The 27,328-nt window shown below is 39.9% G+C and overlaps 1 protein-coding gene across 1 annotated transcript in view; it reads left to right on the top strand.

The window, feature by feature from the left end:
* Window positions 1–1,916: 1,916 nt before the first annotated feature.
* Window positions 1,917–27,328, top strand: part of mapk11 (mitogen-activated protein kinase 11) — a 52,308-nt gene continuing 26,896 nt past the window's right edge. Inside the window, exon 1 of the mRNA XM_003221303.4 lies at window positions 1,917–2,354. Within this exon, the coding sequence (XP_003221351.1) occupies window positions 2,242–2,354 (113 nt within the window). The 5' untranslated portion in view covers window positions 1,917–2,241. The remainder of the gene's footprint in view (window positions 2,355–27,328) is intronic.

Here is a 27,328-nt window from a genome sequence, read left to right as displayed (position 1 = left end):
CTGGATCTACAATGCCCTATTTCCAGGAACTGACCCGATTATCTGCTTTGAACTGGATTATATAATGCCCCGTTTACACTGCCATGTAATCCAGATTATCAAAGCAGATAATCCATATGATTTGCTTTGAACTGGATTATATGGGTTTACACTGCCATAGAATCCAGCTCAAAGCAGATACTCTGGATTTTATATGGCAGTCCATATGGGGCCTATGGGGCCTTCCAGACAGGCCCTATATCCATCCCATTATCTGATTCCAGGCTTTCTGCTTCAAACTGAATTATATGAGTCTGCACAGCCAGATAATCTGGTATGAACAGAAAACCTGAGAACAGTTGTGTGGAAGGGCCCACGCAGCTGTATAAAATCCCACATTATCTGCTTTGAACTGAGTTATATGGCAGTGTGAACTCAGGTAAGTCCCCTTCCACACAGCTCTATATCCCAGAACATCAAGGCAGAAAATCCCACATTATCTGAGTGTGGACTCAGATAACTCAGTTCAAAGCAGGTATTGTGGGATTTCCTGCCTTGATATTCTGGGATATAGGGCTGTGTGGAAGGGCTCTATCACAGTTCAAAGCAGATATTCTGCCTTGATATTGTGAGGCCCCTTCATAGAATCATAGAATAGTAGAGTTGGAAGAGACCACATGGGCCATCTAGTCCAACCCCCTGCTAAGAAGCAGGAAATCGCATTCAAAGCACCCCCGACAGATGGCCATCCAGCCTCTGCTTAAAAGCCTCCAAGGAAGGAGCCTCCACCACGGCCCCGGGGAGAGAGTTCCACTGTCGAACAGCTCTCACAGTGAGGAAGTTCTTCCTGATGTTCAGGTGGAATCTCCTTTCCTGTAGTTTGAAGCCATTGTTCCGTGTCCTAGTCTGCAGGGCAGCAGAAAACAAGCTTGCTCCCTCCTCCCTATGACTTCCCTTCACATATTTGTACATGGCTATCATGTCTCCTCTCAGCCTTCTCTTCTGCAGGCTAAACATGCCCAGCTCTTTAAGCCGCTCCTCCTTCCTCACATAAAATTCCACATTATCTGCTTTGAATTGGAATATATGGCAGTGTGGACTCAGATGAACCAGCTCAAGCCAGATATTGTTGGATTTTTGCCTTGATATTCTGGGTTATATGCGGAAGGGACCATATAACTAAGGGCTTTTCCAGATAGGCCCTATATTCAAGAATCTGATTCCAGGATTTCTGTTTATCCCAGATTGTTTGGCAGTGTGGACTCACATAATCCAGTTTGAAGCAGAAAACCTGGGATCAGATCCTGGTATATAGGGCCTGTCTGGAAGGGCCCCCAGACTATCAAGGCAGAACATCCCAAATATCTGCTTTGAATTAGGATATCTGAGGCCCCTTCCACACAGCCAAAAAAATCCCACATTTTCTGCCTTGAACTGGAATGGATAGCAGTGTGGACTCAAATAACCCAGTTCAAAGCAGATATTGTGGGATTTTCTGCCTTGATATTCTGGGATATAGGGCTGTACGGAAGGGCCCTTAGTCCACATTGCCATATATTCCAGTTCAAAGCAGATAATGTGGGATTTTATTCAGCTGTGTGGAAGGGGCCTCAGAATATCAAGGCAGAAAATCCCACAATCTGCGTTGAACTGGGATATATGACAGTGTGGACTCTGATATTCCAATTCAAAGCAAATAGTGTGGGATTTTCTGCCTTGATATTCTGGGATAGAGAGCTGTGTGGAAGGGCTCTGAGATCCGACTTCACAAAGGCGTGGCACTTTGTCCCATGGCATCTATCCTCCCGCCGGTGGGTTTGTCCAGATGCTTTCGGCCTACGGTTCCCATCACTCCTGTTTGTTTGTTCTTCGAGAGGGCTGCTGGGAGATGTAGTCCAAAACAACCCCGAGGTGAAGGGAACCGGTTTCCTGGAGCTGAAAAGAGAGAGACAGAGAGACAGAGAGAGCGAGAAGCCGCCCTGGATGAATCGGTGACTGAGGCGCGGCCTTGAAACCAGTTTTGCAGCACTAAGCCAGGCTAGGCTTCCTTTTTGTCCCCCTCAGGAAACTCCGTGCCTGCTCTCTCTCCTTTTCTCCATTCATTCTCCTGGATTTCCCTCCCTCTCCTTTCTCCTCCCCTGGTCCCTCCCCTTGTCCCTCCTCCGCCTCTTCCTCGGCCCGGCTCGTCGCGCTTACATTTCCAGCTGTGCGGGTTCCCCTCTCGGAGCTGCTCTCCTTCCCCTTGGGCTCCGGGCCCGGAAAATGTCCGAGCGCGGCGGCTTCTACAAGCAAGAGCTGAACAAGACGGTGTGGGAGGTGCCCCTGCGCTACCAGCAGCTCACCCCGGTGGGCTCCGGCGCCTACGGCTCCGTCTGGTTAGTCGAGGAAGGAGGGAAGGGGAGAGAGGGAGGACAGGTGCAGCGCTTGCTGGGCATCCCTCAGGGGACAAGGCCAAAGGGGCGGCAGTGGGGCTTCTCCCTCACGCACGGAGGAGGCAGTCGGTCTACACACAAACAACGCCCCTCGCCCTTCCTTTCGGGTGTGGCCCTAATTGGAGATCTGAGGGAAGAGGGTCTTTGTATCTGTGTGGGGAGGAAGCACAGAAAGACCCCGGATGTGGGCCTAGGCCCAAGCCACAGTGCCTTTAAGGGACAATAACTGTACTCCTTTGCTTCAGGAGGGCCACACATCAGCCTCAGGGTGGCCTTGAATCTATGGAGAGAGGCAGTTACATGGCTGTGTGGTTATATGACTGTCTGGAAGGGCCCTGAGTCCACACTGCCATATATTTATTTTTTATTTATTTATTTAATTTATATACTGCTCTTCTCCCCAAGGAGGATCCAGTTCAAAGCAGATAATGTGGGATTTTATTCAGCTGTGTGGAAGAGGCCTGGGTTATCTGAGGGCCCTTCCACACAGTCATATAACCCAGAATATCAAGGCAGAAAAATCCCACAATATCTGCTTTGAACTGGGTTATCAAAGTCCACACTGCCATATGTTCAAAGCAGATAATGTGGGATTTTATTCAACTGTATGGAAGAGGCCTGGGTTTCCTGAGGGCCCTTCCACACAGTCATATAACCCAGAATATCAAGGCAGAAAATCCCACAATATCTGCTTTGAACTGGATTATCAGAGTCCACACTGCCATATATCCCAGTTCAAAGCAGATAATGTGGGATCCTGTTCAGCTGTGTGGAAGAGGCCTGGGTTATCTGAGGTCCCTTCCACATAGTCATATAACCCAGAATATCAAGGCAGAAAATCCCACAATATCTGCTTTGAACTGGGTTATCAAAGTCCATGCTGTCATATATCCCAGTTCAAAGCAAATAATGTGAGATTTTATTCAACTGTATGGAAGGGGCCAGGGTTATCTGAAGTCCCTTCTACTCAGTCATATAACCCAGAATATCAAGGCAGAAAATCCCACAATATCTGCTTTGAACTGGGTTATCAGAGTCCACACTGCCATATATCCCAGTTCAAAGCAGATAATGTGGGATTTTATTCAGCTGTGTGGAAGGAGCCTCAGAATATCAAGGCAGAATAACCCACCAATATCTGCTTTGAATGGGAATATCTGAGTCCACACTGTCATATATCCCGGTTCAAAGCAGATAATGTGGGACTTTATAATAATAATAATACAGTATTAATAATAATTTTTTATTTATAACCTGCTTCTATCTCCCCGAGGGGACTCAGAGCGGTTCACATGGGGACCAAGCCCGATCAACAGATAAAACAATACAGCAGCATATATAATTAAAACAATAACAGTAAACTAACATTCATAAAATACATAGTAAGCATCAGAACTAAACGGTGAGGCTATTAAGAAATTACAGGGAAGGCATTATTCAGCTGTGTGGAAGGGGCCTGGGTTATCTGAGGGCTCTTCCACACAGCCATATAACCAAGAATATCAAGGCAAAAAATCCCACAATATCTGCTTCGAACTGGGTTATCTGAGTCCACATTGCCATATACTCAAAGCAGAAAATGTTGGATTTTATTCAGCTGTGTGGAAGGGGCCTCAGAATATCAAGGCAGAATAACTCGCCAATATCTGCTTTAAACTGGAATATCTGAGTCCACATGGCTATATATCCCAGTTCAATGCAGATGTTGTGGGATTTTCTGCTTTGATATTTTCTGCCGGGGGCACCTTCCACACAACGAAATAAAAGCCCATATTATCTGCTTTGAACTGGAATATATCGCAGTGTGGACTCATATAACCCAGGCACCTTCCACACAGCTGAATAAAATCCTATATTATCTGCTTTGAACTGGAATATATCACAGTGAGGATTCAGGGCCCTTCCACACAGCCATATAACTCAGACTATCAAGGCTGAATAACCCACAATATCTGCTTTGAACTGGAGTATCTCAGTCCACATAGCTGAATAAAATCCCACATTATATGGGATTCAAAGCAGATATTGTGAGTTATTCTGCCTTGATATTCTGGGTTATATGGCTGTGTGGAAGGGCTCCTAGAAGGTGAGACAACCGGAAGCGAGAGAGCCCAACTCTACAAATTGCATGTCCAGTTACATTCCTGTATATATGCCTTCTTCTGCAAGGGTCTAATACCTGGAATTAGTGTCACCTTGATCAGAAACGAAAGGGGGAAACTCACATGTTAACAGATAATAATGGATAGTGTGGACAGCATGTGGTTCAGGAGATTTGGGGGTCACATGACAAAAAGGAGAAGAGAATACAGACTACCTTTCTGGGTTGAGGCAGGGAGCACTAAATTAGAATATAACCACAAATAGACACATAACACAGTTGAAACACAAGTGCCAGTTAATATACAGGAAGTTCCCGCATTACAAATATCCAGCTTACAAATGACTTCTGGTTAAGAACAGGGGTGAGACAACAAGAAGTGATAGAAATCTACCACCAGGAAGGGAATTTACTCCTCAAAGAGTTATTACAATGGAGGAAAGCTGTCTCCCCTGAAGCTTTGCCACCAATCCTTATTTCCGATCCTTACATCGTAGTCCATGCTCTTTAGTTTTTATCCAGATGTTTTTGTCTGACAACTCCCATCCCTTTTGATATTGTCCACCATGTGAAATGGGGATAAAGGGAATTGTAATCCAACAGCACTTTTGACTCTAAAAGGACATTCACGCATCATGTCCACAAGCCTTGTCTCTAAATTCAAACACCACTCTCCTGACTAAACAGACCAAACTGCAGTCTTTGAGATGTTATTGTCTAATGATGAGGAATTCAGGAGTTTTGGTCCACATCTGGAGGGCCTTGGCAGGCTGGATTCGGCCTGCAGGCCTTGAATTTGACACATGTGGTATAGCCCTAACTTTTAGGGGAAACCCTACTTGAATGAAGTGTATCTGGGGATGCTGGGAGAACTAGGAATCCTGTAGGTGCATCTATACCAAAGCTTTCCAAACTGTGCATCATGGCATGTTGGTGTGTTGCTCTAAAGTAACTGTAAACCTCTGAATCTAGGTGAAATACTGTAAGAATAAATCTAAAAATAGAGGCTTTCATGAGAGATGCCGGATCTCCATACATTTCGTTACTACAGTTTATCTATCTATGGGTTCGTGTCTCTTATAAGGCATTGGTTTGCTAGTAAAACTGAATTACTGTGTTACGAAAATCATACATGTATACAAAGTGTGTCACCAAGATTAAATGTTTGGAAAGCTCTGATCTGTGCTGTGGCATGAATGCATTGTGACACCACTTTAACTGCGATGGAATCATGGGAGCTGTAGTTGTACCTGGTCTTTAGCCTTCGCTGTTAGAGCTTCACCAAACTACTGTAGACTCTTAGTTAACTAGCACTCTTGGGGATTGGTAGATGGTTGGATAAATATTGTTTCTTGAATGTTACTATTAAAATAGGCCTAATCCAGTTGTTCTCAACCTGTGGGTGCCCAGGTCTTGGGCCTACAACTCCCAGAAATCCCAGCCACTTTATCAGCTGTTAGGATTTCTGAAACATCTGGAGAACCACTGGCCTAATCCTATACCCTATACTATACCATACTTTAGACTCTGTATTAACTTGATGATAATGTTGGAATGCATCGTTCAAAGCAAATTAAGACAAAGACAACTTTAATGTCACAGAGTTTTTCTGTATTTACACATGTGCTTTATTATTTATTTGATTTTTTTGGCTGGCTGCTTGAGAGTTATGGTAGCGTGGGAGTTATGGTTAACTGAGAATCTACTGTACATTCCCTCCGCAGTTAAAGAGGTGTCAAATCGCATTTATTCTGTAGTGCAGATCAGGCATGTGCAAACTTCAGCCCTCCAGGTGTTTTGGACTTCAACTCCTACGGCTTTTAGAAATTGTGGGAGTTGAGGTTCAAAACACTTGGAGGGCCAAAGTTTGCCCATGCCTGGTGTAGATGCACCCTGTGTATGGCTGTTGGTTGAATTCTGCTGTTCAGTTGAACCAGAGTAGACCCACTGAGCCAACACATAACTGTTGATGTAGCATGTTACCAGTGGGTCTGCTCCAATTGGGACTAACCATTGCTTTTATTTTGTATTTTTAATACTGTTAGCATTATATTCGTTTATATCCTGTTTTCCTCTCTTAAAGGAAACTCAAAGCAATTTTAGACTATAGTGTTTTCTTGCTGTGTATTTTGAAGTAATTTCAAACCAAAGGTGAACCTGTGAGAGGGGTTTCTTGGTAATATTCATTCAGAGAGGATTTGCCTTTGACTTCCTCTATGGCTGAAGGGGTGTGAATTGCCAAGGTTGCCCTGTGGGTTTCTATTTACTGGAAATATGTATATACTGTATGTACATAACTGATATGTCTTTGATGTTGCGTGAAGGGATGTCTTCTTCCACCACACAATATCCACCCACTGGTGTAGATTATTATTTCTGGACAAAAAAACTTTTAGTGTAGGGAAGATCATCAAGAGATTAATTAAGAAGGACATTGTATCTGGAGAGATGGACCGTGGTTCATGAAAACTTATGCAAATGCCAACAGAGGCCCTATCAGACTACACCATTATAGTACTATTATTCTACTTTAGCTGCTATGGCAACATGATATGGAATGGTTGGATTTGCAGTTTGGAGAGGATTACTTAGGACTCACTAAACTACAAACCTCAGAATCTCACAGAATGTTGTCATGACAGTTAATGGAATAATAGCCCTACAACAGTGTCGTAATAGCGTCCTAGGTTCTTAGCTATGTTCATTCTATTAAAATGCAAATATTGTGTTGTTGTGTGTCTCCAGATCATTTCTGACTTATGATAACCCTAAGGCAAACCTATTGTGAGGTTTTCTTGGCAAGATTTGCTCAGAAGGGGGGTTGTTTTTGCCTTCCTCTATGACTGGGAGATTGTGACTTACCCAAGGGTTTCCATGGTAGAGTAAGAGTTCAAGGCTCAAACCTCAACTATGTTCTTTTAGAAGTGAGTCTTGTGTTTGGGGCATGAAGAGTGTGTGTTTGTGTGCCCGCTCAATCTCTGTGCATTTGTGGAGAGCTGTATGACATTTGCATAGTATAAAGGGGGTCACCCTTCTCCCCTAAGTGTATGTGGGTTGACCTATTGCCCTATGTTCTCTGTCAGAGGGTTTCAGTGTTCATATTTCTGTCTCTGCCCAGCCCCCACTGAGGTTGTCAGTAGAGACTACAGAGCAGAGCTGCTCTCTCAATCCCATTCAGTCTGGAATTCCTCACAGGTTGCTAAGGGTAACCCCGGGGCTGTGCCAGCTACTGAAAGAGGTTTCCCCAGACTATTTTTAAAGACCTCTCTTCACCACTGAACTGAGCCCATGAATGGGTCTTTGGCAGAATGACGCTATTATTCTCCCAGCTATTGTGGCCAAGTTTAGCGTCTTCCTTTGCCACTTTGTGAGACTGGAGGCAATAGAAGTGAGAGCATTGAACCTTATGGCCACTGCAGATGGACAAAATAAGAGTCCCAATTCTGTCCAACATCCTTGCAACCAAAAAAATTGAGTAGTGGTGTAATAAAAACTTTGCTTGAAATAATGTTCTGCTTTACCATCTAAATTGAATGTTGCAAATGTGGGGTGGCCTTGGGCAATCTCTTTGCCAGAAAAAATATCAACATTTATGTTAGCAATTCACACATGTTTAAACCTTTGTTATGGCCTGAGTATACATGGTGTGTTGTGAAAATGAAGCAAATCTCTGAGCCCAGTCAGTAACGGTTTTAGTTTTTACACAAGAAAAGCAACTCCATCTGTAGGCCTTTGAGATTCCTTGGAAGAAAAATATAAAGTATACTGTAAAAAATAGATTACATAAAAGAATGCTTAAACAATTGTTCATCATATGCTCAGTGTCCTGTTTTTGCTTTGCAAAAGGGTATACAAATTAGGAGTAAAGGGACAGTTTTCTCAGTGGAAGGAAAAGAACATTGGAATGCCCTAAGCATCTCTATTTAGGGATGCTATTTACCACATCCATATATGATTTGGAATTAAGGCTGATCAGAGATGTAGTCTTGTGTGCATATGATGCTGAATACTTCATAAAGGTGAAGTAAATAAATGTGTTACTTGAGATGTATAAATCTATCGAGGGTGATTTGATTATGCTTTGCCTGCATGGCAGAGGGTTGGACTAGATGACCCATGTGGTCTCTTCCAACCTATTATTTTATTATTCTATGAACCAGATGGGACCCTAACACTACCAAGATTGTCTTGAGATTGCGGTGGACAGCTCACTAGAGGTAGCAAATCAGTATACAGGAGGAAGGGAGGCAAAAACTGTGTTGAAAATACTGTAATCTGGAAATAGACTGAAGGGAAAACAATAACAATTACAAGGCCTACATGTAAATCTGTAATACAACCACTTTTGTAATATGAGACATGGATGCAACCGTTAGCAATGAAAAAAACTAGAGGAAAACAAATAATGATCAGGAATCTGCAGAACATGATTAAATAATTAAAGCATTTGAAGCTTTTTTAGGGTGGAGAGCATAGCATGGGTTTTTCCACATAAAGGAAGGTGCCTTATAATGAATCAGCTCAGTTAGCTCAGTATTGTCAACTCTGACTGGCTCTGTGGATTTCAGGTTTTCCTAACCCTGCCTGGAGATCCCTGTTATTCCCTGGCAGTCTTCTAACCAGGCCTGTCCATTGACTGTGGTGATTTGGTTGATGTCATGTTGATGGTTGATGCAGTCCAGCAACTTTTGGAGGGCCACACATTCCGCTGCCATGGCTTTAAAGGATGAATAAAGGAATTAATTTAATATTAATTCCTTTATTCTCTTAGGCCAGAGAACCACATGGAACCTCTATGTTGAGAGGCAATATAACAGGAGGTAGATGCATAAAAGGAGGAGGAAGTATAAACATGATGCATGTTTGGTGTTTGGAAAAGTTACATTTTGGATTATTAGATCCTTGAATCCCCTAGCCAACATGGCTAATGACTAGACGGGCAGAGAATTCAGGGAAATGTAGTCCAAAAAAAGGTAACTCTGTAGTGTGATTCAGCAGGACTTCTTTCACATTTTCCTTTGGCTGCTTTAAAGATTACTGCAAAGTGATTGTTTTACTTGAGATACGTTATATAAACACCAAGTGTTTTAAATATTGTTGGCATTACTCAAGCAGATACAGTCATTACATGCTGACTTTTATTGAGACCTTGTATTGGAATGTTGATGCAAAGATGCTTTCTGTTTACTTGTTGCATAAAGAATTCTTCTGACACAAAACAGGCCAAGCAGCTTGCCTAAATGGCTTGGCACTGGAGTTCATTGTACATTAGATGATCCATTTGTGTGAGGTGACTAGCCACTATGTGATGGGTTTAAAAAGCACACAGTTTGAATCCTACTTGGTGTACCCCATATACTTACACAATAGGGACTTATGAGCTTGAAGATTTTAAAAGGTGGAAGTCTTATTGTTATACAGTTACAGAATAATAACTGAAAGGGATATCATGGTCCATCTATTTCAACCCTGTGCTCAGTGCAGGATCTCCAGCTGTAACAACTCCAGCAGATGTTCAGGTTTTATTGAAGATATCCAGGGAAGGAAATTACAGACCAGCCTCCAGTCTTCCATTTTTGAGCAAGATATTGAAATGTGTAGTGGTTTTTTATGAGTCAGATTATCTAAATCCATTTCAGTCTGATTTCAGACCTGGTTATGGGTCAGAAACAACTTTGATCACCTTAGAGAGTGCCTTCTACAGAGAATCAGACAAGGGGAGTATGTTGCTGTTTGTTCTTCTCAGCCACTTTCAATACCATCAATCATGGCATTCTGAGTCGCCTCTGGGATGGGCTTTGGAGGTACTGTTCTCTCCTGGAGAGAGTTCTCTCTTAGAGTGTTGTGCTGAGAGGTTCCTGATCAATTCCCCCTTCAGTCTTATCCCGGATATTATTTAATACCTCATAAAGCCACTGGGAGAGGTCAGGTGTCATGTTGATGATGCCTATCACTTTTATTTCTTCTCACCTAATTTTTTTGTGCTTTTGTTCTGATTTTGTATTGTTTTTAATATGTTGTTAGCCTTTTTGAATCCTGTTCTCAGGAGAAAGATCGAATATTGATGATGGCAACAATGGTGGCAATTATTCCATTGTTGAACCACTTATTGTCAACAAGTTCCTTTGAATGTTCAGTCAGAATTTATCCTCCTATTACTTCAAACAATTAGACCTGGTGCTATCCTCTGGGAAAGCAGAGAACAGGCATACCCCTCCTCATTGTAATAGCCTTGAGGTATTTAAAGAGTACAGTCACCCCTCTCTTCACCAAGCTGAATTAACCTACAGTACTTCCTTCAACCTTTCCTCATATGATTTGTTTTCCATACTTATTATCCTTCTTGCCCTCCTCTGAATTTTCTTCAACTTGCTTATATTCTTCTTGAAATGAGATGACTTCAGTGAATGCAGTACTCCAGATAAGGCCTGAAGTTCTTATTTCTTTCATCTTGAACACTATGGTTCTATTAATGCAAGCTAAAATAGGATTAGCCTTTTTGCTGCAGCATTCCACTGCTGGTTCATGTTCAATTTATGTTCAACAGTAATCCCAAGTTGGTGTTTTGTGTGTGTGGATAGCATTGTTGAGCCATACATTCCTGTTTCCTATACCTGTGAAGTTATCTTTTGTGTTCTCAATGTAAAGGTTTGCATTGCCTCTAGTCAATTTAACTTTATTACTCTCTGCAAAATTTTCTAGTTTATCTGGATACTTTTGTATTCTGTCCCTATTTTTCAGTATGTTGGGTACCTCCCCGAGTTTTGTGTCTTCTGCAAATTGGATAATGATTCCCTCCACGCCCATCATCTAAGTCATTAATATAAAATCTTTAACAGTAATGGTCCTGGGAAAGAACCCTGAAGCATTCTTTCTTGCTGTATGGCATGATGCAGTAAAAAACACCAACATCTGTTCTGTCGAGATGAGCATTGTCTTTAATTTCAAGCAAAAAGTAGCCTGGGGGGGGGGGGAGAGTTGAGGGTGTTAGAAAGCTTGGCTTAGTAATACAGTACTCACTTATCCAACATAAACGGGCCGGCAGAACGTTGGATAAGCGAATATGTTGGATAATAAGGAGGCATTAAGGAAAAGCCTATTAAACATCAAATTAGGTTATGATTTTACAAATGAAGCACCAAAACATCATGTTAGACAACAAATTTGGCAGTAAAAATAGTTCAATACGCAGTAATGCTATGTAGTAATTACTGTATTTATGAATTTAGCACCAAAATATCACGATATATTGAAAACATTGACTACAAAAATGCGTTGGATAATCCAGAACGTTGGATAAGCGAGTGTTGGATAAGTGAGACTCTACTGTACATGCACAAGGAACACAGATTAATTTGTTAATCCACATTAATTGCAGTGTGCTTGTGGTTCCTTGGAAAAATATATTTATCTAATGTATTCTTAAAGTCATAAATGATCAGTCATCCATAGAAAAACCTGCAAAGATATAATAAAACATTTCAAAAAGTAACTAAAACAAAACAAGGCAGAGTAAATGCGCACATTACAATAAAATAGAAGGAGAATTCTGTAATTACACAAAAGTCAGCAAAATTATATTGTTTTTCCTAGCTGTCTAAAGTGAGGGAGCCACCCAAACTTCCCTGGAGAGGAAATTCCACAAAGGCCCTGTTTAAGCCTCAAAACAAAAGCTCTGGGCAGGTTATTTTGCAGGAAGGGTACTTTCATGTACATAAGCTCTTCTTTGCATTAGAATCCACACCTAAAATCTCAAATGTAAAACCTCAAGTAACAGAATTGAGCCACTTTTGCCAGTTGTAGTGGACAAATTAGGTGAACCAGTAGTCTGGCATGATATAAGAGAGTTTTGTATGCTTGAAAATCATTCCTGCCTTAGGACATAGAAAGCTGTTTTACACTAGGCCAAACCATCTAGGTCAGTATTATTTGTACTTACTGGCAGTTTCTAGCGATTTTATCATGAATCTTCCCAATTTTAGCTGGAGATACCACAGGAACTGAAACTGCCCCGATCCTTTCCTTGCTTACATGTTGGTTACTGAGAAAGAAACTTGATCTCAGAGTTACCACAAAGTTTGCAGATCATATCTATGTGTTCTCAAGATTACAGTGGAGACAAAATCATTTGTGATTTGCAAGATTTGGCATCACAGGGATATATTGTTTTGGACAGTACCATGGGAAACAGCCCCTCAAACTTAGGAAAGAAATGAGTGTGTGTTTATAAACGGTCCATCTGTTAAAACATTGATTTCCACCCCCGCTTCCCAACTACTTTGCGCTCATTGATGTTGTAACAGTGCCAATGATTTTGCAGAGTCATTGTTTGAATGAGAAAGTTGAGTTTCTGAGAAGCAAATGCAGCAATCTGCCAATACTCAGAATTGGATTGAAGACTGTTTTAAATCTGATTGATAACATCTTTCTGAGAAAAGTTGTTGCTTTGGGTTCTGCACCTTCTGGTCTAGGTTATTTTGCTCTCCTTGTTACAATGATGTGTTGTATATTTTATGTGCCTCTTAGCAAACTGGTTAATCATGGGAGTGTTTACTTAAGATTAAAGACAGAAGAACAAGGATCTCTGTTGAAACTGGGGGTAACGACTGTATGTAGAACAGAACAGGGAAATCACTTTCCTCTTTCATAGCTAGCTGTACTTTGATTTTCTCCATTGAGTTACAATTTGTCAGCCAAAAATCTCTCTATTTATAAAAGAATAAATTCCAGGTCCCTTAAAACTGTCTATTATTTTAACCCTATGTCAGATGCATTGTCTAAAATTATTATTCTTTCACAGAGGTATTTTTAGTTTTGAAAAACTAAACTGGCAAAGAACAAAGCCTGGAAATTTTTGCTTTTTAGGGCTACAACTAACAGAAAATAATTCCAGGACATATAGTCCAGAAAAGAGCATCACTACGCCCACAAGCAGAAGTATATTTGAGTGAATCAATTTATATTGACAAAGTTTGTGTGAGATTTCAGTTTTAATAGAGGTCTTCATCAGTCACGAGGGAAAAGGAGATAATTCCTTGTTACATAGAGGAATAAAGCTTATTGTAAATATTTTGCAAAGTCAGTTTTTTTTTCTTGTTCATATCATAATACATATTTCATTAATCATTATTCGGATTTTGGTTCTATGAGGCAGGTTGCTGCTTCATAATTTTTACAAATTCTTATTTTAATGTTGGGTTCTTTAATTTTAATTTATGTTCATTATTCAGTCACTTATACACATGCATTGTTTAGAGTGCTCCAAATAGAAAGTGGGAATTTGTGTATACTGTATCTGATAAATTTTAAAACTTCATCTGAATTTATTAAATACAAATGTGCTGTTATAGTGATCCTGGAACAATTTGTTCAGAATCAGTATTCTAGCAGCTAGACTACTGAACTAGAAAGATCTGATTTAGATTCCTTCTCACATATGAAATTCACTAGGCTGTCCTTAAATCTCCTACCTCAAAGGATTATTGTGTGGATTAATTGGGTGGGGGAAACCATACATGAGCCCTCATCACCTTGAGATCCAACTAAGTCAAAAATCCTGATTTGTAATTGCCATGTAATTAGTATATTTCCTAGTGATGTCACTAAAGTTGAGTTTTAGGTCAAAGAGCTTGATAGGTCATATAGGGAGTGGCTATCCCGGCGGAAATGTTTAACGAGTGACATGTTTTTCCTGGCCTAACAATTATTTGGTCTGAATTCACTTTGAGTGACTAGTTTCACCATGAAGCATAAGCATTGAATTAGAGTCACACAAATATAATTACTCTGAAGGACCTATAAATACCTGAAGAAGTTTTATTTCTAGGAATCCTTAGGTCCTCCAGCATGAATTCCACTGAAATTCTACTGGAGGACCTAGAGATTTTTAGACAGACCCTATTAATCAAATCCATGAATAACCAAATCCACAAAAGTAAAGCTCACAAATGTGGTGGATCAACTGTACAGTGGCAAGAATAATTACATTCTCTTTCTTAAGAGACTATAATAGAGCGTTCCCATTCACACTTCCTTCTGTGGCTCCTATACATCTGCTTTTGTGGGCTGAGTGGGTCTCTCAGTGTTACTGCAAGGTATGGTAGGTGACTTCAGATGTTTGTAATGGTAGGCTTGATGACTTCTTCACTTCAAGAAATGGAAGTGTACCTTGGAAGTTAAACCAGTGTCCAGGAGTCAGAGAGATTGCTTTCAAAGAACACCCTTAGACATGGACTTTCTTCATGAACATGCTTTGTGTATGAGCATGAACACTTACGTATTAGCTGAAAATACATATATCAGGAATCTTGAATAGCAGCATTCAGGTGATCATGTGTCCAGTTACCACAGAAGTATAATTTTTATATCTAGCTATATGGAAATGTTATCCTTCTCGCAAATCTGGTATGCTTCAGATGGCTTTAAATTACAAATTTGGGATTTAGGTTTTAGGTTCAGTTGAACCATTTCCATTATGAAGGTCAGAAATATGCAATTGAAGCTTCCTAACTAAGATTTATCCTTTAACAGCTTATCTGTAGCCTATCATTTTGTAATGAAAAGTAAGGAAATCTGTTTGTGAGAGAGTGGATATTTTTTGTCTGGCATTCGTTTTGTGTCCCAGAGTGTATATAATTATTTTCTTGCTTTGTGCTTTGGCTCATATTTGTTGCTGCATTTTGCTTTTACAAACAGTGTCTTGTGCCTATAAGATCATCTTTCTCGCCTTACTTTTGCTACATATTAATCAATTAAAAGAATAAAAGAATAGTAAAAGCAAGAATTGTTGCCTGCATATGTATTCTCAGTTTGATTGAACCTTTCCATTGAACAGAGCAATTCCATTTTTTTTCCATTACATCAAAGGGGATAATTCTAAAGAAAAGGAAGGAAACAGAGAGAGACTTGCTTCCTACGGGTAAACACAGAAGGCTCTTTTTATTGAAGCCATGATGCCTTTTTAGGAAAGTGTTTAAAATCACTCTCAAGTCATGTTGTCCATTGTTACCTGAAAAGCACTTCATTCTCCTAATTGCACCTGATTTTTTAAAAGATGCCAACAGAACGGTGAAAAGCATTCCTGTGGTGAGAGTGCCATTTACCATTCTTGTGTGATGATGGAAGTGGAAGCATGTGGCATCATGCGCATTGCTCAGCAGGTTTGTCTCCAACTGGTTTACAAGCTCATCAGTATATTTGTCTTCTTGCGTTATTCATAAAATGGATCCTTCTAGCTGATGCCTGGGGAACTGATTGAACATGATAGCCGACACTTATTTTAAAGAAGACAATGTTGACAATATGTTTGTTCACACGTCTGATATAGTCCATTATATAGAATTAGGAAATTTGTTACCATTGGCATTGATAACTGAAACAATTTCATTAATTTAAGATGTTAAGTTCTGGGGCATGTTAGTGTATTAAAAGAGATGTTGTCACTATGGACTTTAGGAGCATATCTTGTTATTAGCTCCTTTGAAAAGGCTTTGATTGTCTTTTAAAAGTTGCCTTACTCCAGTCTAGTATTCCTTTCCTAGTACACAATATAGTCCATAATATGAGTGTTGCCTAGTATTGGTCGGAGTCCAACATGACTAGTAACTGCCAGATTAATTAATTAATTAATTAATTAATTAATAAGTGAAGAACCTGCTTTGATTGAAGTCAAAAATCAGAAACTCCTCAAAGCACAGCAGACAAAAAAAAGTACAAGAAACCCGCACTACAAACTAGAGCTGACATCTGGCACAACAGAACATTTCATGGAAAGTTCCTTGACAAAATTGAAGGAAGGCTGACAAGGAGAAGACCTGGCTATGGCTCACGAATGGGACCCTGAAGAAGGAGACAGAAGGCTGATCCTTGCAGCCCAGGAGCAAGCCATCAGAACAAATGCAGTTAAAGCCAAGATCGAAAAATCAGCTGATGACCCAAAATGCAGACTGTGCAAGGAAGCTGACGAAACCATTGATCATATCCTCAGCTGCTGTAAGAAAATCGCACAGACAGACTACAAACAGAGGCACAACTATGTGGCCCAAATGATTCATTGGAACTTATGCCTCAAGTACCACTTCCCAGCAGTAAAGAACTGGTGGGATCACAAACCTGCAAAAATATTGGAAAATGAACACACAAAGATACTGTGGGGCTTCCGAATCCAGACTGACAAAGTTCTGGAACACAACACACCAGACATCACATTTGTGGAAAAGAAAAAGGTTTGGATCATTGATGTTGCCATCCCAGGTGACAGTCGAATTGACGAAAAACAACAGGAAAAACTCAGCCGCTATCAGGACCTCAAGATCGAACTTCAAAGACTCTGGCAGAAACCAGTATAGGTGGTCCCGCTGGTGATGGGCACACTGGGTGCCGTGCCAAAAGATCTCAGCCGGCATTTGGAAACAATAGACATTGACAAAATTACGATCTGTCAACTGCAAAATGCCACCCTACTGGGATCTGCGCGCATCATCCAAAAATACATCACACAGTCCTAGACACTTGGGAAGTGTTCGACTTGTGGTTTTGTGATATGAAATCCAGCATGTCTATCTTGTTTGCTGTGTCATACAATAAAATAATAATCTTTATATCTCACCACCATCTTTCTGAAGGTACTCGGGGCGACTTACAAAGACACTCCAGAATGCAGCATACAACATAAACAATTACATAAGTATAAAACAATAAGACATAAAATTATAACAACAACCACTACCAACACACATAACATAAAACAAAATAGCTCAATTTTAAAAATGCAGAACACCTGTAGCTAAAAGCTAGCTGCCATTTCAGCTTACTTAAAGTCAAAGGTCTTTTTTTACTCAAGGTCAAAGGTACATGTTTTAAGGCTAGATTGGAAGGATTGAAGGGTGAGGGCTAACCTAATCTCTTTTGGAAGGGTATTCCAGACCCGGGAAGCCACCACCAAGAAGGCCCTCTCTCTCGTCCCCATGAACCATGCTTGAGACCGTGGTGGGACCGAGAGAAGTTTCTCCCCTGTAGATCCCAAAGCCTGTGCCAGTTCATAAAAAAGATTCAGTCTCAAAGAGAGGTTGGACCTGAAGCCCAGAAACATGTTGGAATTGAGCCCAGAAACTTGTTGGAAGCCACTGGAGCTGCTTTAGTAGGGGTGTGGTATGCTCCCTATAGGTAGCTCCAGTTATTAATCTGGCAGATGACCTTTGCACTAACTGCAGTTTCCGAACCGTCTTCAAAGGCATCCCCACGTGAAGTGATTACAGTAGTCCATTCTGTATGTCCACTAAGGCGTGGACCACCATGGCCAAGTTGAGAAAGATTACATCAAAGCATGGCATTTAATCTTTCAATTTGTTCAGTGAAGTTCATAATTCATCTACTCTCTTTTCTTTCCACATGACCTACATGTATGCTACATTCACTCTGACAATATTTTGTTTGTTGAAGATTAATAAGAAATTGTGTATTTCCCTTAGAGACACTGAGCCACCACAAATACGGCAATAAGTAGATAAGTAAGAGGATCAATATTGAATCAAGGGTGTAAAATTTATAATTAGACATTTTGAGAGACTCTGAGTATGTGCAGGACATTTTTTTTCTTGCACAATGAAATCACTCATTTTCGCTTCCGTACTTCCAACCAAGTAGTTGGTTTGTAAAGATCAGTTTTTTTGGCCCATATTTTGTTTGCAAGAGCCAGGGATCCCCAGTTATATCTGAGACATCTTCTAACAAGCCCACTTTTCACTGCAGCAGTCTTACTTTAACTGTATAGTGTAACTGGAGTCCAGCCACTGAATCTGCCCCTGGGTGCAGATTTTATCCGGTATTGCTACTAACATAGGGCTCTTCTATATAGCCATATAACCCAGAATATCAATCCCACAATATCTTATTTGAACTGGGTTATCTGAGGCCACACTGCCATATATCCCACTTCAACGCTGAAAATGGGAGATTTTATTCAACTTTGTGGAAGAGGCGATAGGAGGTGCTTAGTTCATTGGTATCATGGGATTACTTTGTAAGGCACCTGCCATTGGAGGAAAAGGTTGGTGGGATGTTAAAGATCTGGTAAATATTTATGTCTTAATCTAGTGCATTTTGCCATTGTTCTTCTCCCATGTTTTGACCTTGATCCCAGAAGGATCAGTTAATCACTAAAAAGGCATGTTTATTGAAATGATTTTCAAGCAGAACTAAAAATATAAAATAAAACAATTTGAACTCTTTAGCTGCTACAGACTAAATATATGTGTGTAAATATCTGTAACCTGATACAGATACAACCATGAAGAAGATCTCTACCATCAGACAGAGTGAGGCAACTGTATAAGGTGTCATGTGTTGCAGCTCTTCTCAGGTCTTCTATCAAAAATACTGTATAGATAAGCTAAAGTCTGCACAACTATGTTTTAAATCATGACATGGTGTTGTCGCATAATGGTTTTGAACTGTATTTATTGTGAACCTTAAATTAACAGTGCTTGAATTGATACATTGGGGCTAGATCTTCCCTGTTCTTCACATAGTATAGACCAGGGGTCCTCAAACTTTTTAAGCCGAGGGCCGGTCCACAATCCTTCAGACTGTTGAGGGGCTGGATTATCATTTGAAAAAAATACAAACAAATTCCGATACACACTGCATATGTCTTATTTGTAGTGTAACAACAACAAGAACAAGAACAAGAACAATGAAAGAACAATACAACATTTAAAAATAAAAACAATTTTAACCAACATACATTTATCAGGATTTCAATGGGAAGTTTAGTCCTGCTTCTGGCCAATGAGATAGTCAAGTTAATTAGGGTTGTTGTTGTTGTTGTTGTTGTTGTTGTGGTTGTGTGCCTTCAAGTCATTTCAGACTTTGGGTGAGCCTAAGTCTAAAATTTATTTATTTATTTATTTATTTTATTATTTACTGCATTTATTTACTACATTTGTATCACACCCTTCTCACCCCAAAGGGGACTCAGATTGGCTTACAAATTATATGTACATACAATATATTATATTATTAGCATAACACAATATTAGCATTATTTGTTACTATATTGAACTATGCCACTATACAGTAATATTATTAGTAATATTACATGTAATATAGAATATATAATTAATATTATTATATGGTATTATTATTAGTGTTATATTGTATTACATTATAATGTTATTATCAATATTATATGTATATACAATATATTATATTATCAAACTGAGGGCGGGGGCCAGGTAAATGACCTCGGAGGGCCGCATCCGGCCCCCGGGCCTTAGTTTGGGGACCCCTGGTATAGACAGTCCTCAGTTCTCCTAAGCTCATGAGCTGAACCTTTTGTTTGCACATAGAAAACCCCAGGTTGAATCATTGGTATCTCCAGATTTCAACAAGTTTGAGTAACAGGGGAGGGAGAGATCTCTGACTAAGTTCCTGGAGAGCTTTTCCCATCCAGAAGAGTCAGTACCATGACAGATGGGTCAATATTATGACCCAGGAAAAGCCTTAACTTTTAAAAAAAGGTGACAAAAACTCTGTTGCTGAAAAAACATTAATCGATTTTATTGATAGCAAAGATTCTTGGAGAGTTAGCTCCCCCTTAATGAGCTTACAATCAACAAAAACTAAACAATAAGTTACTGAACATACAGGACATTCCTGCTATCTCATTAGGAACACACTTCTGAACCAAAGAACAGCCTTGGATTGGCAACAATTGCAGTTGCTTTCCTCAATGCACAGTGCGTCCAGTCCTTAGTGTCATATTGTGTACCAGATATCAGTGATTGTAGTTATGTGAATTGGTTCTAGTTTTCTAGGCTTCCTTTTGATGTGGAACATTACTCTCTTTGCGTGAGCTCTAGATAATATTTTCAGCACATTATTCAAATGGTTTAAGTGTTCTGTTTACACTTTCAGGATAAAATACATTAGCTATCTGACCTTAGCAATACCCCATAAATGTTTAATCCTTATGTCCACAACTTGGTTACATAGTAAAAAAATAAGGAGGAAGCACAATGATTTTGAAACAAACTTGTGTTTCCTAGGAAGGCTGCTTTAGTTTTGCATTTTTCAGCTATTTTGGTTTATTTTGGATAGAGCTTATTTATCCTTTGTTTTTATTCTAAGACCCATAACTGTGATCTTACTAATATGAAATGTTACAGTGCAGATGTATGCACCAGTAGTTCTCAGGTGATCGTTTATGGACCATGGTACATGACCCAAAAGAGGACTGCCGTGATATATCAGTGAGTTTCTAATCTCACAGCTCTACGTTGCTTGCCTTGCTTTTTGACTCAAATAGCAATAAATAAGTGTTTACTTTCTACACTCTTAAGAAACTGTCACCGATGGTACCCTTCACTCAATGCAAGCTTCAAATGGTGGTGTAGAAGTATCTTGTCATTTCTAAAGCCGTCATAAAATGAGGAGGTAATATATATCTTTTTTAAGTATGGCTAATTCTCCTTCAGGTGATGTGGCTCCCACTGAAATAAGTGTTTCAAAAGGGTGCCATAACTCAGCTTAATTGGAAGGATGTTGAGGAGAAACGATGCCAGAAAAGCTGGTTTCTTAAGTCTGATTCCTTAAATCCAGGTCTTATTGAAGGATCTGAGGAGAAATGATGCCAGAAAAGGTGGTTTCTTAAGTCTGATGCCCTAAAAATGATGGAAAGGGGAGCCTGGGAAGTTCCCCCATTATCGCCAGTGGGCCAGATCTTCTCGGAGCAAAAACGGATATTTCGGCTGCTGGATCAAAAAACAGAATTTTGCCTTCATGACTTCAGGATGTGTGAGAAGGTCCTGCATCCTCCATAGGCAGGGGAGCAATCTGTTAGTTGCTTATGGCAAACAGGACTCATATAGCTGTTTGGAATACTTCCAGTAACTCCTTTATTTCAGCCTTTTTCAGACACGCCAACAACTCAGATCCAACGGAGCTTCCTGTTCCGTCTCTCCCTCTTATCTCCCTTCCTTCACTTCCCCCTCCCTCCTTCCAATTACTCCACATCTGTCTTGCTGCTTGTTTTGATTCAGCGTCCTTCGATCTTGTTGGTGTTTTAAAGGAACAGCTTCTTTCCAACTCCAGGGTGGTACCCGCCACTGTCTCCCCTTTAAAAGAGGCTTTTGAAAAGTGGATCAGGGAACACTGAAATCTGGACACCAAACACGGCGCAGAGTTTAGCTGAATTGCACAACCCTAGTATTTTCTTGTCACTGGATGTTCTGCAACAAACATCTGAAAGAAACTCAAGTCCTTGGGAGCTTCATTATATTGCTGTCCTAGTAGTCTATACAGCAACATGAAATAGCTAGAAACATCCACTGATTCACAGCCTCCCCACTCTACAATGATATAGATGTAGGTGTGTGGGGGCTGGGCCACTAAAAAGGTGGGTTTTAGTCGGGCAATACCAGGGGATAAAACTGCAAAGACAAACCTCTATACCAAATATGTATGTCCTGAGGCAGGATCTTACCTATGTATTTTGGCGTGCTTAGGAGCAAGGCTTATTACACCAAAGTAATATTCACTCACAATACCTGTTTGGAAAAATTAGACTACAATATTTTATTGGCTACAGCTACAAAACTGAGTGGGCTTACATGGATCTAGGGGCACTTCCCGACAGCATCAAAATGTGGGACAAAAAAGTGGTGCAAAAAAATGCGGTACCTGACAACAAGTTTAGACATGGAGCTGTCAGTCCCCGTCAATGCTACCCAACGTCCTGACATGTTCGTTTGTTGTGGATTTTAGAAATCCGCAAGGTGGACTGTGGACATCCTCTGGAAATTTACTTTCACCTTTTAAAAAATTGATGCTCTGAAATGCTCTGGACCTCATAAGCGCTGATGCGGATATCTGAATGTGCACACAAGCAGATTTCTTGTCATTATCTCTCCTCATCCTTTTGCTGCCTTTATTTTTTCCTGCTTGAACTCTGCTTCCCTTTGGGGTTGCTGGTGCCCACTGTATAAATTCAAGCTCTGTTTATAATTTCATAAGCATCAGAACAAAGGAATGGTTGCAAAGAGTTCCCATGGGAATCGCTTTCCATTTGTGCTTCTATTTAGCCACCAGTGTCTCTGTGGCTCTATTTGTTTACAGTCTTCATAAGCTGTTTCAGGATTTTAAAATGCGCACATGCGCTGGAGCAGTTTACACAAACATATAGGGACGAAGTCAGGTGTTTCCTTGAATGCAGGAATATATGCACATTTTCCCTCCAAAATCGGGTTTTAAGCGCACCTTTTTAACACATGTTTTTTGGACGTTAATGCAATCCATCACACATTTGCAGCAAATGTCATTCTTTTATCCTGGTTTCTTCCGCATTTTAGAGCTTGTGTAGAAATACCCTGGATCAGGCATCAGCCAATTCACTTGTTGACCAATGAGCCTAATACTCTGGTTCACTGCCGGAAACCTAGAGATAGCAGGGGGGAAAATAACCAAAGCAGATGTCCCCCATGTTTTCCCTGTTTAATGAGCGCAACCCCAATTTAGGCCCATTGCCTGGCAGTTCTTTATCCAGGGCTGCCTGAGGCTGCACAGACCCCAGGAAGAAGGAGCTAGGGATCCCAAGGTAGAAACTGACCAAGTGGCTCTGCTGCTGCTCCAACCCTGCAAACGCACACAGTTAGTCACACAGTTTCCATATTTATCCCAAAGTACTATTATTTGATGAAAATACATCTGCTTTTAAATAAAGACTTCATATCAGGGATATGTGGAGGATACTAGTTGTCAGTTTCTGTTCATAAACATTGTTTCAGTAATGGGATATGCATATTGCTGTGAATAGTCATTTGTACAAAACAGTTGTTTTTCTTTCCCTTCTGTTATTACCTTCTACAAAGCTGATAAAATGGCACATTTTATCACTTTTCACCTTCAATTTAGTATGAGCTAATCAAAGCCTTTTCTGGTCCTGAATTGATATCTTCATTTCATCATTGGAGATTCATTTCAGCTAAATGACCCCAATTTTTGAGAGTAAAAGTAATAAATAACAAGATCGAGATATCTGTTGGTACTTTCCATCTCGTAAGGTGAAACAAGGGCCAGTACTCTGGCAGAATAATTTATAATTTGAAATCCATTACTGATCTTTACTCCTCTGTCTTCTTATTTCATCAGTATATATTTTTATATAACTCTAGTCTGCTAGACAGCACTAGCCATGCTTGCCCCCAAGCAGTGGAGATGTGCAGCTAACAAAATGATTTGTTTTGTTGGGCCAGGATAGGGTAGTACAGGACTGTGGATATTCCCAGAGTTCACTGAGTACAAGTTTCTGTTTAGCAGAAAGGTTTTTTCAAGTTTTAAAGCTGCTTTGTTCCTACCACAATGTTTACCCTTGTTCAGTGAAATATACTGCATGTAGATGTTTAAATTTAACTCCCCATGCTTCTTCTTGAGCCTGGTACAGAGTTAATATTTCCATGGGTTTTTTTAACCATAGTTGCATGTCTGGTAACTCCACCAACATTCAGCCATGGTTTCACATGCTAAGGGGCAAACTGGAGAATGGCCTAAATCCAGTTATTGAATATAGTTGAATCAATGGAGTTTACAGAAGTTTGGCTTAACATTTAGCAGCTAATCAGTAGGCCAACTATAGGCAATTGCAATTGGATTTAAGCCAATATGTGGGCTGCATAATTGTATTTTCCCTCTCCATTAGCAGCAGTGGGAATCCTGATCAGGGTTAGACAACAAGGAGATGGTATTTTCCCTACGCCCTTATATATGCAGTGACCCCTCTACATATTCATGCAGAGCTGTGATCCAGGTGAACACTGCTCCTTCCAGAAAATGATATTTGCACCATAAGATTGCTGTTTTGAGGGTCACTGACAAATTTCCTTTGGAATGAATAGTACTTTTAACCAGGAAGAAAAGTGAAAACCATTTTTGTGGTTTGTTAAGTAGAAAGGTTCTGATATCATGTGGTCCCAATCCTGGCAACATCATATGATTTTCTGTTGTTTTTTTTTTAAGGCACATATAGATTTCATAGTAATATAGAGTTGAAAGAGAATTCAAGTGTCAGCTAGTTCAGCTTGCCAGTATAGGACTTTGCTACCTTCCAAGGCAGTATGTTTTCACTGCCTTCTAGTTTAACTCTGACTTCTACCGGGTTTTGGACTTCTTGACAGGTTTTACAAACCTGCATTGATTTCTCACTGTTGTCAAATAGGAATCCAAACTAGACACCAAACTTTGTTGGTGCCAGAATAGAGAGACATGGCTCATACATAAGCTGAAGACCTAATTTAATGCACCAACTATAGCTTAATTGAGCTAATATCTGCTTAATCAGCGTATTAACACATTCATTCCTCTCTGAACAGGTGAGTGAATATGCCATGGAATAGTAGATAAACAAAGCTTTTCATGATTCATTAAATGGAAACTAACGTTAATTATATCAAGGAAGCCATAGGCTTATAAGTTAACTGTAAACCCTAATTTAAAACTGGTTTACAATCCTGGTTTGTTCAAGGTTTTAATATCATGGGAAGTTATGAGCAATTGCTGAATCTTGGCTTGTTGCACCATGCAAAAGAGGCACAAAATGCCTCTGAGTTCAGTGTACACATGCATATCCTGACTTGCCCATTGAGCAAGTTTTTGGCTTTGTGAAAATGCAGAAGTAATCTTGAGGTAAACCAAAAGAAACGTGCAATGCAGGGAAATCAGCATAATTGTGTCTACGCCAGACATTTGTTCTCTTTCCAAAACTAGACATTTGTTCTCTTTCATACACAAGAAAGCTATTTATGATTTTACATTTCATTTAACATCTTGAAGGCTACAGCATACACCTGTTTCCTTAAAATCCCACAAAACAATAAAATATTTGTAGAATTGGCATAAAGGAAATATTTCAGGAAACTGTTTCATTTTTTAAATTAAAGAATTTGCTAATGATAAGTTTATATATGAGAGAATGTTTTCAACTTTTCTGTTATTTGTAACCATTTCCAAGAAGCTCTTTGTGGGATTTTGGTGATGCTTCACTGTATCTGTAGCATGCCTATGTATGACTTTATTAGGATAGTTGCTTAAACTGCGGTACCCATAGAAGCCACAATATTTAGTTTTATTCTTGAGCTTGTGACCATGTTAACAGTATACCCAAGGCACATGCTGGGTGTTCTGATAAGATGAGAGGAGAACTCCAGAATGAACATGTAGCAAGAACAATCTGTGAAATGGACACCAAATTGAGATTATTAGTTAAAAACAAATCCCAGTGCATATTGAACCTACTTGTTTGTTACCAGGAGATTCTATGTAAGTTATGAGAGTTGATCTCTGTAAAACTCAGTGAAGCTGTTTTCCCCTGCCTGACTTGCTTTTGGCCAAGTGTATATGAGTGAGCTCCCATGCTTGGCTGAGGAAATATTGGGAAATTTCGCTTGAAAAGGAACTTGAGCAAGTCTTGGCCATAAGGTTCTTGCCATTATCAGCCACCATTGCTCAGTTGGTGCTTCGCCTTGGATTCCATGGCTTGTTCTGCCTCATAGAGATAATCCCTGCTTCCAAAATGATAAAATTAGTTGTACTGTATTGCCAAAATGTTTCAGGATCCCCAAGGTTTAGGATGGATGATATGTGGAAGTGAGAATCTTTTTCTTTTTTTTTAAGTCCCAGTGAGCTTTTATTGAGCCAATTCTGTTTTCAAACCACTCAGGGTGGCATCCTTCATCACTCCTGGACTCTGACGCAGCGGCCACCGGCCTTCTAATACATCATTGCGTACAGAGAGAATACACCGAACCAAAACCGAGCTCTGCTGGAAGTGAGAATCTTGAAAGGATTGTGATAATATTTGGAATGATGCTCAGAAAAAGGCACAGAGAAGTTGAATGAACAAAAGCAACTCTTTGCGTCTTGTTCCAGATAATGAGGGCAAAGCAGATAAGGTGTGGATATTGTTTCTTCACAGCTTAAGATAGTTACTTATTTTGAATTCCAACTCCTAGTAGTTCCCAGCACAGTTAGTTCTGCTCCAAAGTTGTAGTCTCCCATAAAAAAAAATTCAAAGGCTTCCATGTACACATTTTTAGTTATATTTTCTGATTCTTTTCTCTCTCTGTTTTTCTCTTGTCCCTTCCCTTCAGCTTCCTTTCTTCATTTTCCCTAGGGATAAACCTTGGGGGAAAAGTTTGGGAAGGGATTTCAGGGTACAACAAAGCTTTTAAAGCAGAACACTTAAAATGACAAGCTTTAAAATACGTCTTTTGAACAAACCTCATCAAAACTTCCAGTTATGTTTTCTGCTCAGTCCCACTAGAATAAAAATGAAGACTTCAGAGCTCTCTGCTGTGAGGCAGTGAAATCCAAAATGATTCCACTTATACAATACAGCTCAGGCAGTATTAAACCATGTATAAAGTGACCCTGAAATCAATAGGACTCAAGTAGGCAGTTATGTACTAAAATACTATTGATTTTGATAGGACTTAAGTGCACCTATTTTTTAAAAATTGGAAATTTGCCAATTTTATTTTCATTTTTACCCCTTATTTTTTCAATCAATTCATTGAATGCTCAGGTGGGGAAGAGGTGGTTCTTTGTTGAATTAAATTTTTCATCAGACTTAGATAATGGATGAATGATAGGAGTTATAGATAAATTATATCTGGAGGTTCATGTCTTCCCCATCCTTGATCTAAATAAAGATATTTTCAGGAAAAATTGCTGTCTGGGTGCAAGGAACCATTAGATCTCTGCTAATGGTTAGGATGATACTATGCACATTGAAGAAGGGGATTGTGCAGTTCTTCCTGAAAAAGCA

The sequence above is a fragment of the Anolis carolinensis genome, chromosome 5, assembly GCF_035594765.1.
Source record: "Anolis carolinensis isolate JA03-04 chromosome 5, rAnoCar3.1.pri, whole genome shotgun sequence".
Classification (NCBI taxonomy): domain Eukaryota; kingdom Metazoa; phylum Chordata; class Lepidosauria; order Squamata; family Dactyloidae; genus Anolis; species Anolis carolinensis.
The sequence above is the reverse complement of the archived record's forward strand: the minus strand, read 5'-3'. Positions and strand labels throughout refer to the sequence as shown.